This window comes from Neodiprion fabricii, chromosome 1, assembly GCF_021155785.1.
Source record: "Neodiprion fabricii isolate iyNeoFabr1 chromosome 1, iyNeoFabr1.1, whole genome shotgun sequence".
In the NCBI taxonomy this organism is placed as follows: domain Eukaryota; kingdom Metazoa; phylum Arthropoda; class Insecta; order Hymenoptera; family Diprionidae; genus Neodiprion; species Neodiprion fabricii.
The window spans coordinates 28,139,994-28,157,828 of NC_060239.1; the positions used below are offsets into that span (position 1 = coordinate 28,139,994).

General features: G+C 43.6%; 1 protein-coding gene across 3 annotated transcripts; it reads left to right on the top strand.

Moving 5' to 3' along the window:
* Positions 1 to 12,203: 12,203 nt before the first annotated feature.
* LOC124187943 (radial spoke head protein 3 homolog A) lies at positions 12,204 to 17,216 on the top strand. Of its 3 annotated transcripts, none has more exons than XM_046580138.1 (11): positions 12,204 to 12,342; positions 13,466 to 14,217; positions 14,301 to 14,372; positions 14,721 to 14,802; positions 14,865 to 15,038; positions 15,191 to 15,319; positions 15,518 to 15,721; positions 15,931 to 16,093; positions 16,158 to 16,244; positions 16,338 to 16,554; positions 17,008 to 17,216. In XM_046580138.1, the coding sequence occupies exons 2-10, from the start codon at positions 13,472 to 13,474 to the stop codon at positions 16,520 to 16,522; spliced, it is 1,842 nt and encodes a 613-aa protein (XP_046436094.1). In that variant the 5' UTR covers positions 12,204 to 12,342; positions 13,466 to 13,471; the 3' UTR covers positions 16,523 to 16,554; positions 17,008 to 17,216. The 3 variants fall into 3 exon arrangements, with proteins under 3 accessions (XP_046436094.1, XP_046436096.1, XP_046436095.1); XM_046580139.1 differs by having other exon boundaries at positions 12,218 to 12,342; positions 13,451 to 14,217; XM_046580140.1 differs by lacking the exon at positions 14,301 to 14,372.
* Positions 17,217 to 17,835: the final 619 nt, after the last annotated feature.

Sequence of the window (17,835 nt, forward strand, 5' to 3'; positions counted from 1 at the left end):
CGCGCTGACTGCTCTCTGTCAGTGAAAAGATAAGATCGAAGGACCACGAAGAACGAATTGAATTAATGTCGCTCTTTGGCTACTGCTGCACTACTTTGTCGTCTCTTCGAAACTGAATGCATATTCATACATACCTACTTCTGTTCAACATCGCCGGTAAGGATATGCAACCACGGCGACCTGGTGAACGCGGCGTGACTACTGCAGCGGCCAAGTATAAATATACACTTTGTGCACTTCTGGTATCACTAATCGGGAAGAATAAAAATCAGAGTTTAGTATACTAAAGTTACTACAGTAACGGACTCGAGGAATTATTGAGACGGCAATGCTGTTCGATCGGTGGCAGACTCGTTTTACATTTTGAAAATGAAATTAACATATTTGTCGAAAACCACGAACCACTTGGGTTCCGCGTTCTGAATTGTACGAAGGTAATCCGGTGCGAAAAAGAAATCGTTACTACCCGTCTAAAAAATGATGTACGAAATGAAACGGAGAATAAACTTCGTACAGAAAGCAATGAGGAACTATTGATGCCTGAGTACGTGCCTGATATACGCAAAACAGTATTTGCCTCAAGTCAGTCGTATATTTTCGCGACGGGCGATGAATATACGTCTGCGAATCGAGAAAATATTCCACAAATATAATTCTAGTTCCTCGATCGGCGATTCTAGGACAGTAATATCAAGGCCAGCTAAGAACATTTAACATATTGTTTTATAAACGATGAATGAACGGATTCTATTCATTTCCTTCGCAGGGATATAAAATGTTAATATACAATAACAAAACTGGCGCCAGACAATCTCGTTCAATCAAAACCGCGGAGTATCAAGGAAAACGTACCTTTCCATTTAGATTTTTGTTTTCATCGAAGAACGACTTATGATTAAGAATGCGGAAAAAAAAAAAAAAAAAATGAGTCGATAAGACTGTTGTCGCGTACGCCGTTGACTCGCGTTTTCATCGCCAAGTCCACCTGGCAAGGAAGGTGTGCAGAACGCGTCTGTAGAATCTATATTGAACCTTTTTCTTCTTCTTCTTCTTCTTTTTTTTCTCTTTGACGTCGGGGAGACACACGATGAAAAATGCATCTAACGACGAAAAGAAAGGTAAAAAAAGAAAGCGAAAGAAATAAACACTCGGACAAAGAAGAAAAATCGATCAACCCCCACAAGCTTTATGATATACCTACCTATAAGAGCAACGCGTTGTCCTTACGTAAAGGTATCATTGCGATATGGACCAACGATACGCCCGGTATAATAGCTCGAACGATTGAATAAAACATCGGATGATTTGTTAACTCGAGAATATTGACCGACGGCGTAAGGAGACTAAAAATGTTACCGATGCATTTATGTATCTGAAAATCGGTGATCGGTCGAACGGCGTTATATTATACCTAGCGCCTTTGGATACTCGTCTATCCGTCCAGCACGCACAGATATCCATCTGTCGATTATACGAATTCGAAATTCGAATACATCTGAATCTGAGTCGGGCGGAACATCGGCTATCGCCTCGATCACCGATCGCCAGAGGACGATGGCCGTTACAATTTTTCACGTGCTGAAGCCCGCAACCGACATGCGAGGAATAATTTCGGTCACCAGTACGCTCGGGAAGTCTGATCGTCCGTTTCACCGGAGAGACAACGTTCCTCACCGGAAGTACCTACCCCGCACACGCCCTTCATTCGATATTACACAAAGTATTACTTGAGCGGATTCCTTCATCGGAAATTGGGCGTGCAAAGGCGTTCGGACAATTTGTTCCCTGTTCGTAATCGAGAAACCGCATCTGCAGACCTGCATCTTTCGTCGGGATGCCTGCCGAAAGAGTCCGACCACGGTTCTCCGGCTTTTTTCAGTCCGCAAAAGCTTTATTTTTCAGAGAGTTCTTTTGTTTTACAAGATTCTGACTCCCGACAACGTCACAGGTCCCAGATGACGCTACGCTGTCTACAGGTTACCGGGAACCGTGAGCCACGGGCGGATCCCGGGCGATCGAGATCTTTGGTGATTCTTTCAAAAATCCATCCGATCTTCGCTCGTCCCTCAAAGCTTGAAAAGCTCTGAATCCTATCCAGCCAAGATCGCGTTTCGTGAGCCAATCGCGATCTTTCGCAGCCATTTTAGTTATCTCCCGCATCGCATAACGACCGTCGGTGCAGACCGCGGACGGTTCTTCGGACCGTGGTGACCAAATGTCCGAGCCTATACCCTGCAGCATTCGTCAACTTCGGCAAGGGTACATCGGTTAAAGTCGGTAGCTGACTTGCCGGTATCAATTACAAATTCGTGTGCATCGAAATGAATTCTCCTTGTCGAAACTATTAATTATTAATTTCATTCCAATATCGCCGTTCGTCAAATGCGGTTTAGTAATATACCTGTTCGCGAAACGAGGCGGGAGAGAGTTTTCATTTTATCTAACCGGAAGGTACGGGAAAACCTAAATAATCATAACGGAGGATAACAGAGGGAAAGACGTGTTTCGAAAGCTAATGTGTGGACAAGGATCGTTACGAGGCAGCTGGTGCGGAGAAGAGCGTCGGCTAAGGCGTTCGGATAGTTTGATTATTTTTAGGATCCAATAACTGAGTGTCAACTATCGTCCCGCAGGGGCGATGATATTACATGGGTGAGAAAAAATGATTCGAGAATACAGCGATTAGTCTTGTCTAAAGATGGTTCTCGGTCCCAGCCTCCGTTCCGTTCACAGGCATCATTTGGAACCTGGAGTTTTTACCAGACTGAAGTTAGTAACGTTGACGTGACGAAATATCGAAACTGAAATCGTTGTTTTGAAAATTTAGAACTACTTTAAAGGAGTTTAATCTTCAAAATCTGACAACACTTTGCTTTTTAAACATAAATTACTCAATTTGAGACGATCCTACAGTTCCGAAATAACGATTTTACCTAACAATTCATCGTTACGAACTTCAGTCTTTTAATTTTTTCCCGACTATCGGCCAGCGCCGACGACGCGCGTGTAAACCGAGGGAATTCGGCCCGGCGGCGGAGCTTTTAACGAGTTTTGCGGCTCGAAGTGGGTGTTTTGGTGTCCGAAACGTTTCTTGCGAGAGCGACACCCCGGCGCGAGGAGTCCTGTGGTCCTCTCGGGTCCTGTGAATCGCTGGGGTGCGACTCGTCACGCGCCCCGTGGCGTTTCAGCGTCATCCAAGGAGCTGCTCTTCGCCCCGCGTGGCGTCGCGTCGCCAACGCTCGCCTCGTGCCTGTCCTAGAGAAAAAAGTCGAGATCGGTTAACCCGGGGCCCTGCAGGTATTGCCGCGTCGAAAAAAACCGACTCTACGCACGCAGATTGATCGTTGCGTGGAATTTACCAAAGGCCGAACGAACCTCGACCCGCAGCCACCCCGCCTCCCTCTTCCTCCCTCTCTCGCGCGCCAGTTCAACTATTTATTTTCCATTTTATCGCCATTTTTTAAGCGCGCCGGCGTATCGGGTACGGAGGGTAATTAAGTATTCAAGCGCGATTATGTCTCTCTAAGTATGACAAGGCACCGCGCGTGATGCCTGCGATTAACCGATTCCAATTAATCACGTCTACCCGCATGCAGGATACGGCGATGGTTTGAAGAAACATTGATATTCGTCAAGTTTATAACGATTAATTACCCTTGCGACATTGTAACGTGCATTCTCGATTTCTAGATTTCTAAAAACAAATTGTCAACCGTCATTTTTACGCCGCGCGTGTAACATTGCGCCTTATACTACGACGTGCAAACGAAATGTATACTCTTGCGGTATGTCCAAAGGTACGATGTGAAAACTGTAAAATTGACTAGTCAATCGCAGACGTTTCAAGTTAAATTACAAGCAGCAAATAGCTCTTAGTGTCACGGAGCTTTGGCATCTCAATTGTCGAATACGCGTCACGTCGTCTCGCGCCTTCGGTTTGCCTCCATTTTTCCTCCCTGACCCAAAGTCGTAGGTTTAAAACGTTTAGCTACAGAGTTGTGCAAAAAAAGGGGGGAAAAAAAAAACAAAACGACACCCTGCGGGGAGAAATTTCGGAAAACAAAGGGGGAGGGAAAGCAACAGGTATGTAACGACTGGGCAGGTCGTCGTTTCCGAGTTTTCTAGCTTTTTGCCTAACCAAAACCATATTTCACCACTGACACCTTGAAAGGGCCTCCCTCTGGCCCAAATGGACAGACAGAAGAACCTGCGCGATGGGGCAAAATGTTGCGTCCCCGAACTCCTCCGCAGCCTCTCTCAGACGCCACGAGGCAGGTTGCGACTAGCTTGAATTAGGTAAGGTCACGTTAAGTTAGCTTAGGTAGATGCTAATAGGCCGCTATTGTTTTTCGATTATTTATTTTCGCTCGATTCACTCCCTCCAGCCAGTGTCCCTTGTGTTATGCCGCGTGTCTTGGCATTATCTTCGCATTGTCTTCGCATTGTTCCCGCAGGATCGTGCATCGTTATCATCAGTACAGACGTTGCTTTGAATTAACTTCCGCGCCTTCCTGATACTCCGTTGCCAGTTCAACCGCCTCTTGAACGATATTTTGGATCCTTTCTTTTTGTACGATCCGGGGGTCTTCTTGTTTTTATTCTTGATTAATTTAAAGTTGAACTTTAATCGCGCTGCACGTCTCATAATCAGCTTTAAATCTAGGCAATTGCCAGCGAACGCAACGGGCGACGAAAAAAACTTTCAAAACTGTCTTTTAATTAGCATCTCACCTCCTGATGGACGATAATGCAAGACGGTCGTCATGAATTACAGGCAATCACTAGTCGCCTTTGGCCCGTTGCACACGTGGATCCCGATTACTCGGCCCCGCGTACCGGCCACCGTATAAATTGCTTGATTTCAAATTTAGTGATCACCTCGAAGGCAACCAATCAATACCCGCTTTCCCTGCATCACCGTTTTAAAATTAAAGAGCTGGAGAATGACTGCCGAGTACGTATCCGTTTCATCGTCTGAATGCAGGCGAAGAAAAATCAGTATTAACTTTTTTCTTAATTTGACTTTTATTCCTTTTCTTTCCTCTCTATTTATTTTCCCTTATAATAGATGAGAAGCGCGTGCGTTGGTAGACTCGCGTGAGTCGTGCGTGACGTAGTAAATCACTTAGAACTTTAATAAATGCGCTGTTCTTTGGCAGCTGAATTTTTCAAATTAAAATTTACTTGAATGATAGCTACGTCTTGTTTTCTTTTCATTTATATTCTCGTTTTTTTTTTCCGCTTCCACACGCTTTTTCATGCTTGTTCTCTTTCCCTCGACACCACCGACAGGGCCCGAAGACGACCGGCTATGCACACAAATTAAAACGACCGGATTGATCGTTGCGCTTATGAATCATCGTCTCTCTGCGTCACACTCGCCATATCCGGCACCTGGTATAATATGTAGGTATATCTGGATTCCTTGTGTAATCTAACCCTGCATCTAACAGTTCGACTATATTCCTCTCGACGCCCTGCAATATATACGCATATCGGAGGAATTTCAATCGAGGCAATGCGTGATCAAATTATGCATGGACAAATTGTCCTTGGTTTGCACCGTGAGGAAGATTGATGCTTGCAGTGATCTCTGATCTCCCATTATAACTGATAACAGGATGCTAAAATATCCTGCCTAAACCAAGACCACAGGCAAAGTCCGTCAGGCGCATTATCTATACAGTTTTCGGAGATCAAGGTCCGTCCGTATCAAATTCGCAAATTGGATACCGCCGTGGCATCAGCTGCGAAAATCTCTCCATGTATATATGCACGAATTTGATACAGGTACGCGAACACGCGCGGGGCGTCGGAGACATCGCGCATATTTGTACGTGGCCAAATTAAACGAAGTGACGAGACGAACAAACGGACAGGGGGAGGCACCGATATTTCACCTGTAATTTATCACTCGGTTAGGCGGCCGATACAGACTGCCGAGAGTCGAGAGCCTGAGTCTGGGTCCTAGGACCCGAGTAGACCCATCGTGCCCAGCGATATCCAACGAGGTGAGCTACGGGGCAAGGCCCGGTTCGACCCTCTCCAGTCCTCATTACCACGCCCCCATACTTCCTAGTAATTATCTGGTGGTTCGAATTCTTCAATTTTTAAATCCGAACCCGATGCCCCGAAAACGCATTCCCCAAATATCATAATAGATATAACATGGCAGATATATCTGTCAGTACCTGCCCATAAAAAGGCCCGGATCATTTCGGTCCCGTAATCGCTTAACCAACAAACCTTTTACTTTTCTTAAGGTTTTACAAGATTTTTCAGGGGTTTTCTAGATGAACTTTACCGCGCATATAATACAGCTCTTCTGTAGGGGGAGGACGACCGAGGAAGGCCATTAGAAAAAAGGGTTCAACATTTTCGAATTGAGTAATAAAAACAGCTGGAGTTAATTATTGGACAATTTCCTTGATGTTACGGATGGCTCCAAGACTTCTCTGATTTAACCGTGGTGAAAATACATATTCGTTCAAGTTGTATAAGTTGTGTTCAAAAAAGTTTTCAGTTTTCAGTTTTAGTCTGATAAATTGGAAATGTTTTAATGCACATGCCATTCTGTTACAGGATTTTTCTTCATTTTCTTAAGCCAACGTTTTTATCTGAAACGTGGAGAGACCTGAACATCATTGAAATAAGACCATGAATTTTTAGTGACGAATAGATTTAGATGAACTTCAGAGAATCCGTATCTACGTTCATGGTTTCCTTAGTTTGTTATAGATAGCCTGAGAATTGACTTATCCAAATGATATAATTACGATGTAACTGATCCTGTACTTTTCTCACCCAAAACTTTGACTCATCCCGATGCTCTCAGATCGACTTTCCACGATCGCGAATGTCAAAGTCGCGTTGAAATGAGAAGAAGAAGAAGAAGAAGAAGAAGAAGAAGAAGAATAAGAATACGAAAAAGAAAACAAGAAGAGGAAGCGAAGAAATCCATTTCAGCTATTCATCTGGCCGAGATTTAATTACAAAGGACCGTGAAAAACAAATATATAGTTTCGCAGGGTGTGATAGATGATGATGCCTTATCGCGTTCCTCTTGCTGCAGGTGGCAGAGGGAGAAGAGAAGAAGCCCCGCGTGCCTTGCAGGGCGGACGGCTGACCGAGGGTGGTGAACGAAGGGCGGAGGAAGGAGGGAGGGAGGGAGGAGAGTATAAGGTTCAAGGGCGTGTTGCAGTCGGACTCGGAGGCGAGGCAATTAGGCGACTCAGCAGGGTGCCACGATTTTCGTGGTCCTCTTCTCAGTGCAGGTCCTCTTCCGTGGCTCTTCGTATTCTCGGCGTGCCTTGTCGTCCTCCGCCTCCTGCCAGCCACGGGATAACGAGCCCGCTACGCCCCTTGCGACCCGCCGGAAAACGCGTGTCCGATACATCGACGCGAGGCTCCCTTAATATTCCCTGATTTTTAAACTTCTCAGCATTCAAGTGCGCGACGAATAGTGAGATGATAAACTCGCGACAAAACGATTCAAGTATATACTCTAGAAAGATCTGACTTACGGGATGGATCATGAAACCCTAAATTCCCGTATTTATTCTCGTGAAATAATTAAATCCCGAAAAATAACCTTTCGCAGTGAGTAATGCAGTGACCTAATTTGAAGCGTCAAAAAAATTTTGTTAATCGATCAAACTGCGCTTGTGAGATTCATTATACCGATCATTTACCTGATTGTCAAGCTTTCTATCAAGTGAGCGCTAATTCGGTTCAATTATGAAAAAGTTATCAAATTCCCGATATAATTGACAGCCTTCCATCACTTAGGTAAATTATGTATAGGAACACTCGATCGACTCCACAGCTATGAATAGAATAATATGAACTTTGGTCGCGAAAGAAGAATTGTCACAAATTGTGCATATTGCATATTTGCTAGAGGAGATATTTTCCAAGCGATAAAAATTTCTCAATAATTTGGTAAAATAATTAAATTTTCAACAACTCCTTGCAGTCTCAACTTTCTTCTAATGTATGCCAGATTGTAGGCAACACGTCTAACACGAGTGCAAATGGGTACTACTACTTGGGTTTCCGAATATAATACAAGGTAGCGCCATTGATCAATGTAGGACACAACGCCATCGGTTACGACTTTGTTAACTACACATGCCGTAAGCGTATTCATTTCAATAAATAAAATAGCGCTAGGAACTGGAATGTTCTTGTTTTTTCGCACGAAAAGATAATAAATTTTATACAAAATCATTGCGCAATATAGAGATTCCCCAAAATGTGTGCTACAGTTTTTCTCTTACTGGCCGAGTAACATTGATGTTTTAAAATATAACCCTGCTGCTTAAATAAAAAAATTAAATAGTAGAATTTCCTTGGCAATCAAATACCGAGATCACAATTTACGAGAACATATAGTCAGACCTTGCAATTTCACTAAGAAAATATCAAGTATATGTGATTTTTGCAATTGCTGATATGAAAATACCGACACTATTTTGTCGATAAAGAAAGCCATGAACCAGGCACGGTTACTAATCTCTGCATAAGGTCACATCCAGCGACATTGGAACCAACTTTGCCTCGCTACCAACAGTTGTTTGATGATCGTAACGCGGTACTGCTACTCCGCCGGTAACATTGCTAGCAATGCAACGGTGCATACAACTACTCACTGAAGCGGTACGCTATCTACCCCATAAATGCAAATCTGTCACATTTCTAGCCAACATTCATTTACGCGTACATAGTTTTAATCTTTGACCAAGGAAGGTTGATTAGGTATGATTTGAAAAATATTGAAACTTTGAACTTCGTCCAATTGAATGGAACCTAATTAAACTTCACTTCACCAGGTCCAAAGTAGATGTTTCTTTAGCTCTGTCTATTCCTTTCACGAATATAAAAACTTTGCCAAACTAAGTCATTCGACAGTAATTATTATTCACAAATTTTTGCTACCCTCTGTAACGTGCGACGCTAGAATTGATCGGACGCTAGACAAGGCAAACGCCAATATTCGCTCCGACAAATCACCGAGTAATGTATAGGTAGTAAAAATATCGACACACCGGTGGTAAACTCAGTTGTTTTGTTTCTATAGCAACTCTCATCGAAATTCACGGATAAATGGGAGAAAATCCGCCCTATGGAATAGTGCGAGAATTTTCTTGGGTTATCTCAACCTGGGGATACAGCACATTGCTTTATTTTTTCTACTTAAACTCATTGCCTGACTTGGTATTCTGCGATAAAGAAGAAAGAAAGAAGCAAAAAAGAAAGCTCACAAAGTAATCGGTGGACAATCAACCGCAAACAGTGTTCGCCGCGAAACGCGATGTGAAGTGCCAAATCTTTATTCCCCTTGTCAAAAAGTCTCGACAAGTTTACACGAACGAGTGTCCGTGCGTTTGATAAACTCTAAATTCTAAAGAAAACGTAAAATAAAGGAAGAAAAAAAGAAGTAAAAAGAAAAAAAAAAATCTAAAAATGGCAACAAGGACGAGTCAAGTGAGCCAATGCGAAATGTGCAACAAGGGGATGAAGGCGTACAACATCCCCGAGGCTGGACCACGGGGGAAGAAAGAGACGTACTCCTTCGTCAAAAGTCCCCGGGCAATTTTGCACATACAGAAGAAGTATCGCAATCCACCAATGTAAGAATGTCTCCTTCTGGAATCTATTCGCTTGCACGGACAACCGAGCCCGAGTGTCCTGCAACGAGTGGACTAAAGGTCAGAGGAAGAGTGCTGGAGATCAAGGACGAGGACGAGACGAACGACCCTAACGGTTGTGCCTCCTTGTAACAATTTCCCGTTTTTCGTCGTGCGCCATAATAATTAATACGTACGTCAGTCGTTAGTTTATCTGATGCCCAGCACTCTTGAATATCCGACTCACGCAGCTCCCATTTATCCGACTAGACGCATAGCCAAGTCACCGCCAACCTTACGCCCTCGAAATTGAGCACACTTTTCCTCGACTGAAATTTTTATCGAAACTTGTGCCAGTGCAGTAGAGTTTACATATTTACGATTTAAGGGCCTCGTGATTGTATCAATATTACGTCGCAGGCTACGGCGCAACCCATCAATCCGATCAGCGCCGTGCCTAGCCCTTGGAGTACCTGGGGTAGGCTGAGGGAAACCGCTTTTTTCAATACGAATATACGTATGTATGGGAAATTCCATGCGAATCCAATTAACGTCTGACTCTCGACATTTTTGATTTTGTTCAAAATTTTTTCAGCCATTGTCCCAACTCTGAAACGCTGTTCACAATATTTTCAGATTTCTTGTTCATCCGGTTAATTATATTATTTATAAATATTCAGAGTGATTTTGAAAAGGACGTTTTTCAGAATTCTCAAAAGATTCCCCAAAATTGTATTTTCGAGTCCAAATATTTCAAGACCGGGCCTACGGTGCTTCGATTTTTTTTTTCTATTTCGTTCCGTGCCAAATGTGCAGGATGAGATACTCAAGTTGTACGTGGCGCATATGTGTACGCGCTAATATTGGTTGCCATACATTTAAAATTTTCATTTCCATACCACTTTCTGCTATGCCGGTTACATCGTAACCATGACAAATACGAAAGGAAAACCGCTCGCAAGATTATTATAGATACCAAGTTTTTCGATTTTTTGAACAACAAAAAAAGGCATTCACGGCACTGCTCTTCTGGCGGCTGCTTCTGTGCCCCACCCCTAGGCACGGCACTGAATTCGATGATACATTTCATCAATATGAACATTAGGAATGATCCCTTTGCGCTACAAGTTCACGAAATGCTTCATGTACTTACAAATTACTTTGAAAAACTGAAAAGTATATTAGCTATGATCAGCCCGTTTGCTTGTTAATAGTTTAACAAATTATTGGCAGACGGTCTACAAATGAGGATTCGCAGAGTGGTGCTGAATTATTCAAAGTCGCCGAAAACATAATCCTGCCTTCATACATCAGGCATTTTCATCACACATTAAAACATTCGACATCGCGATATTAAGAGAGTACATTCAACCCTGCAAAAACATAATTTCATCGGGTGCTGGAAAATTACTGGCATCGATAATGCGTGGTACATATACTATGAGTTTGCCCGGTAGCACGAGGCAACCATATTATATACGGACGCCACTACCGTTCCATTTCTGCGGCTGACACGAATGACCCCTAATGCCCGCTGACCGGACCTGGTCCGTGTTGTTAGTATTACGAATTTGTAAAACTCAAACTGTGGAAGATGTTTGCCATTCAGCAAGCTAGTGACGCAGACATCCAAAGCATTCGATTATCTCTCTGTTGTATAATTGAATGAGATAAAATCCAAGACCACGTATAACCCTTACCGTACGGTATTACAAAGATTTATTTCCAATTTATTTCCAATGTGCATCTCTTTGATAACGACTAATTTGAGAACGCTTGTAGTGTCGAAAACGAAATGAATACATTTTCGAACATATTGAGAACAGATTTGAGAAAATGAGGTTTGTTAACTGCGTAGTAGAAATTTAACGCAGTGTTTAAAAACCCTGTTCAGACATGGCAACGTGTTGTTCAGACTGTTGTATACTTTCACAATTCCTCCTACGATTACCGTCACAATTCGTTCCGTTTTAGGCAAGTTCAAACACCTTTCGTGCAGATGATTATCACCGACTTTACGACGGAAAGAAGCCAGTAAACCGTCGAAAACCGTGACCAATATAATCATGGTGTTTCTTACCATCAGACTTCACGTTCGTCGATTAGGCGATTATATCATATCGGTCAAATATAATTATAAAAATATCTGTACCCTTTATACGCGTTATGCCTGTGGAATGCCAATTAATCAAAAATGTTATAAGACCATACAATCATTTTGACAATGAAAGTAAAACGTTCATAATGTGTACCTCGAGTGAAACTGCTGCGAATGTTTGGCTAACGGCGATACCTGCGATTTCTTTCGCGTTTAAAGAATTCCTCGAATGTAAAATAGGGGTTAAATCGAGAGGGCAAGGATCTTCTCCTCGGCTATACTATTTAAAGCCAGCAATCGGACGATCTGACTTCACCTTGACGCGTTGACCGCTTTGGTCGAAATCGAACTCTTCTCCCCTATTCTTTAACTTCCCCCTTGACCGCCTCTGCGTGACGGTATCCGTATACGATCCTTACACGTGTGCGAAGAGACATGCGCAACTGGCCAATGGTCACCGCTATTGAGTTGCTAGCCGGCCGGTAACACGCCGGTAGAAAACGGTAAGGGTACAATGTCCAGTGTGTGAACTCACCCCCGAGAGTGTTTGGCCTGCAGCGGTGGTGCAGTCGTCGAGGAAGTTTTTCGCGACTAGATCCACCGGTCTCCTAAAAAGTACGTATCTGTCTAACGGAGAGTCTGACGTATATTCTTCGTCTCGAATAATTGGCAACGTAACTAGCAAAATTCTGCCAGGGTGACTAGGATCTCTTCGGTATGAGTCTGTATTGACTTTTCCGTCATAGCCGACAGCTTCAATCTCACACAAATCCATCCCGTTTCATCTCATCATGCTTTTTATCTCTGTCAATTACACGTCAGATATTTTTCACGTCGTTCAATGTTAATCGCGGCACGACTAAGTCCCAACGAATTAATAATAATACGCAACGATGCACTCAAAAAACAGTCATTGGGCATATGCCGTAGTTGGATTCATTTTTCTCTGAACAAACCTCGCCGTCCTGCGTGGTCACCGACGGACATGCCTCATAAATATTAACGCCGACGCGTCACGTAGGCTAATTTGCAACACTAGCTATTCCGTTTAACACTTGGGATAGGCAAAAAATCGATCATCTGATTGGAACTCTGAGTTCGATCGGGCTTGAATTAGAACAGTGTTTTCCCCGCAGAGAAAATAGAAAGCGGCCTTCGTTTGAAAAATTTGTTTACGAATAAAAAATTTCGCCATTTCACTCACAAAATCCAAACACCGCCGTTACAGAATTTTATATCGTAACTTCTTCCGCTTTGACATAAGTACGTCAGTGTCTGCCAAAAAAAATTATTTTTTTTCAAACGTGCATCAAAATTTCGGCAGAGTATCGCAAATAGAATATCTCAGCCGACTATGAGCTCTTAATATTGATATTGAGAGGTGCCTATTTTATTTTTTCCATTTTCCATTTAAATAACACGTAAAAGAAATGGGAAAACTCTTTAGGAATACTAGACAGAAGCATTGGTAAAAATGATGCTAATAGGAAATCGCAATTTCGCTGAAAGTTCAGCAATACAGAGTTCCATTATTGATTTTGAATTAATTTCGAATCGACCTTAACAGGATAACCTCACCGCGAAACGACAATAAAAATCTTGATTCACTCACTGAAAGACAAAACAAACAAGATATAGAAACCGCCTTAATGGTAGCGTGAGAATTTTTTCGCGCTGCCAGTATTCAATCGTCGGAGAAAAATATGCAACGCGAATAGCGTAGGATTAATTGTTTAAGGTCGCTATGCCAGCTGGCATTTCGGCGTTGGCACCCTCAAATCCGGAGACCTTCAACCTCGGCGACAAAGAACTACCAGCGTTTACCATCCTCCAGAAGGATGGCCTCGACTCTTCGCTACCTTTGCTACACGCCGAAGACGACATGGATTTCGAAATGTCGAATAAAATTATTTCTCAAAATTTGTACAACCAGAAACAGTTTAGCAGATCGAACGATCACCTGCTACTGGCGAGCCTCCAGAACCAGCAATCAAATCCGCTGAAAGCCAAGCACAGTAAAAGCCAGGGGAATCTCAATAGAGATAAGCCTGAAGTTAAAGCTCCAATGATTCTGTCGACCGAAGATTTCACCGAAGTCTTGAACGCGAAGCTACGAAAGGTACGAGAAGAAGAAGATCACGGTAAATCGAGAAAACTTTACACCGGTAACAACAATAATTTCATATCGAGAAAGCCTTTCATCACAACGGTGAAAACCGGTGAATTCCTGATGCCGCCACCGGAAGTAGCTTCTCTCCTTGGCATAGCTGTGAACAGCAGCTCTAACAGCGGGGACGATCCAAGTCCAAGGTCAAAGTTCCGGCCGTTGAACTTGCTGACAAAAAAGCCGGAAATCAGACACCAAAGTCATCACTCGAGGTGCCAAGCCGCCCTGAAGGCGACCACGGATTTCTCAATGGCTTTGGTGAACTCGGCAGCGCCGGCGGCGGAGCCGAATAGGTGGAAGAGGAGCGCGCCACCGACGCAAACGTAAGTCAGGATGGAAAGAAATCTGAAAAACTGCTTCGCATTTCGATGATTCGGTAAGAGAGGGCTTGTGTCCTGTTTTCTAGCGAACAAGCACCAATGCCTAGAGCGTTACCGAAAAAATTGGAACCGATCCCGAGCACCATTCTGCCGAACCGGTAATAGATCATTGCACAGGAGCGAGTATACTTTTCAGTTTGCTAAACCGAGTGACGATTAGATCATAGTGATTGCAGATTGCGCCGAATCGCAGTTAGGCCAAGCGGCTGAATAATTTCACGGTTTCAATCACGAGTTCAAGTTATATGTGTATCGCATAAGTGCCTGTTCCAACTATCATGCTTACATACTGCATACATTCCGCTGCACCTACGCAAGCGAGCTTTGCCAGGTGAAATAGAACATGGGATAGAGTTGAAACGGCACTGTAGGCACCGTATCCACAGCGTCATTGGCAGTGCAAAAATCGATCCCTTTCCTTTTGTTTCGTAATTTTCAAATTGCAGTGATCAACCGGTTCCCTTCGGGAACATTATGTTCGATCGTCGCGTCGTTCGCGGGAGTACTTTCGCCTCAACTCCGATGCCTGTAAGTATCAACGTGTGGGAAATCCAACGGTTCCATGTTTCCCAACTCCGGGATGATTTCAGGTGGACAGTGAACAATCGCAGGCCGCGCTTCAGGCGGAAGCCAGGCGTCGACAACTCGCGAGAAGACGGGCACAGACTCAGGCGAGTCGAGCGTTGCACTTACGGATCGGTTCTCCACCGCCGGTTTCCGGTAGGAAACACGAACCGGTGCAGACGGAAACCTACCTCGAAGAGGTTCGCCTCATTCGTTTCGTTTATAGTATAAAGTCAGTTTCCATTCTTTCTCCTGGAATTTCAACTTGACCTTCTGCTTCGTTCGATAACATATCAACGAGTCAGTGATTCGACGATATTCTGCAGCTAAATGTTTCACCGGTTAATTTCAGCTATTTGAAAAACCGGACGAATTCGACATCGGCACGCAGACCGATCACTTCCTCGATCGACCACCAACGCCTCTCTATTGTCCGGCGAAAGTTGGAACGGATCAGTGTACTCAGATATACCCTGGTGACGTGAGTACATCTACATGAAAAGCTTATTCGGAAGCTATCCATCTTCCATTCGGCTTTCGTATACTGGGTTCGAATTGAAAATCCGACGTACATTGTCAAAGAGGCGAAAAATAATTCACCATTTGTCGAATGGTCAACTTGTAGCATTTTCGTAAAGACACAGTTAGGGTAGTCGATTAAATGATACGAATTTTTCAGTTATTCGACTACGATGTCGAGGTGCAGCCTATCATTGAGGTACTGGTTGGGAAGACCATCGAACAATCGCTCATCGAGGTTCTCGAAGAGGAAGAAGTTGCGACCTTGCGGGAGCAGCAGCGGAAATTCCTGGAGCTGCGGGAGGCAGAAAAGGCAGAAGCACAGCGTCTCGAGGAACAAGAGAGACGATTACGCGAAGAGAAAGTAAGCACGATTGAAGAAATTTATCATCGAAACGGCCCTGAGACCAGTCTGATTTACTTTTGCCATTAACATCAACTATTCACATCATTGTTGACCTTGCCGTGTACGGTGAGACCGAAATTCGACACACGTACACGTGTATCAAGGTATACGTATAATTCACTTGTAATGGCTTACTTCACCGATCGATTCTTCTGCCAAAAATGTAGTGCCGACGTCTGAAGCAACACGAGGAAGCGGTAAATACCCAGTTGGAGACAGAAGAGCGGGTAGCTGCGGCAGTTCTTCTAACGGGATACATCGCAGAACTTTTACCGGCAGTCCTGGAGGGATTAAAGATGTCAGGGTTCCTGCTGGATGAAATCAAAGCAGGTAAAACTGGAGCAACGAACCGACAACAAGGCCGATAAACTTTATCGTGTTTGACCCTTTTCAGACGTCGAGGAGGGCTTCATGCCGTGGCTGATGAAGGAGGTGAAAAAAGAGATGGGCAACATGATCGAGAGCCGAGAGTTGCTGATGGGTAAAAGCAATTTTTTTCACATCTAATTGATCCCCCGATCACGAGCGGTGTTTTACGAAAGTGTGATAATTGTCGAACATCGACGAACCGCAGATATCATCAGAGAGATACTGGAGAATCGTGCTGAGACGTATCGTCGCCTGGGCGAAGATTACGACGCCTCCAGAGACCAGTTCGACCTTGAGGAACAGGACGAGGGTGAAGGCGAGGGCCACACTCGGGACGTGGACTTCGTCGATTACGAGCCCCCAGCCCTGGACGATGTCAATCCAGCTTAGCAGTCGTGCTACAACGTTCTATGTTCGTCCAAGTAAGTCTGGCCACCCAGTTTCGAGCTGGCACAGAGCGCAAAACGGGACCTGACCAGCAATTCGGTGCACTGACTGAGACGCCAGGTGGATGCCTATATTCAATAGAATCAGTAATTAATCGAGCAAAGATCAGCCGCGACCACTTTGACTGGCTCATGCCTAGTCCCTCTCACAATACAGAGTAAGCCATAAGCTTAGCCATATACGAGCCGAGCACGATGGTGTACACAGCTGCACGAGTCGAGGTTTTCTCCCTGGTCGTACGCAGGGGGCGTTCGATGTACCAACGAGCGGGGAACTGGCAAGTCCCCCCGGTGTCAAATATTGGTATTTGTCCACGCAAATGAAATACCTATCAGATAGTGATTATTGATTTTTGAATTCGGACGACAGATACCGATTTTTACTAAAGTTCCATTTTTCAAAGGTGTTTCTTTCTCTTTCTCGTACAGATGGCCCTTTCTAACGCTGAAAAAATGGGATCAAGTAACATCGCGAGATTGAAGATCGCACGATACGTAGTGCCTGATAATACGTAATACCTAGTTATTATGAATAACTGTATTCAAATTTTAACCGCAAATAACTTGCTATTTACTCTTAGTTAAGCACTATACGATCGATGCATGTCGAAAAAAGAGAATAAATATTGCTCATACAATTCGACTTACTCGTTATTCTACTTCCCTTCTTGTACCTAGAAATTGAACTGTGTTTCAATTATTTCATCCTTTTTCAGACTTTTATAATAACGGTGAGCTTTAAAACCCTGACTTATTTCGCTCGTTTGGGGACACTATGAGCAAAGAACGCGTTAGCGGTTGTGCCTTTTTAAAACTATACAGAATTACGTTAAATTATATGCGTATAATTTTATAGAATTTCACCAGGTCAAACTTGAGTTAGAATTTTATATAAATTTTACCAGGTATACCCTTTTTACACGAATATTCTTTATCAATGCAGTGTTACAACTCATTACGAAGATAATACCGAGAATTGTAAGTTCGGCCCGGCATAAAAAAATACGTTCCGAGTGCACTTGTACCGTTTTTGCACCAAGCGATTTGGACTTGTTAGTAATTAGCTAAAATGACGCGCACATGGATGGCGTAGTCGAGCTTCGATTGTCGTGAACCATCCTTTCCCCAAAGAAGAGCAGTTTTGAGTATACGAAACCATGCTTGGCTCAGATTTTTCAAATTTATTACTTATACCCTTTTTGCACTAACTTCCTCATTTGATAAAGTTGTGTTTAATTGGAAAACATTTTGCCGTAA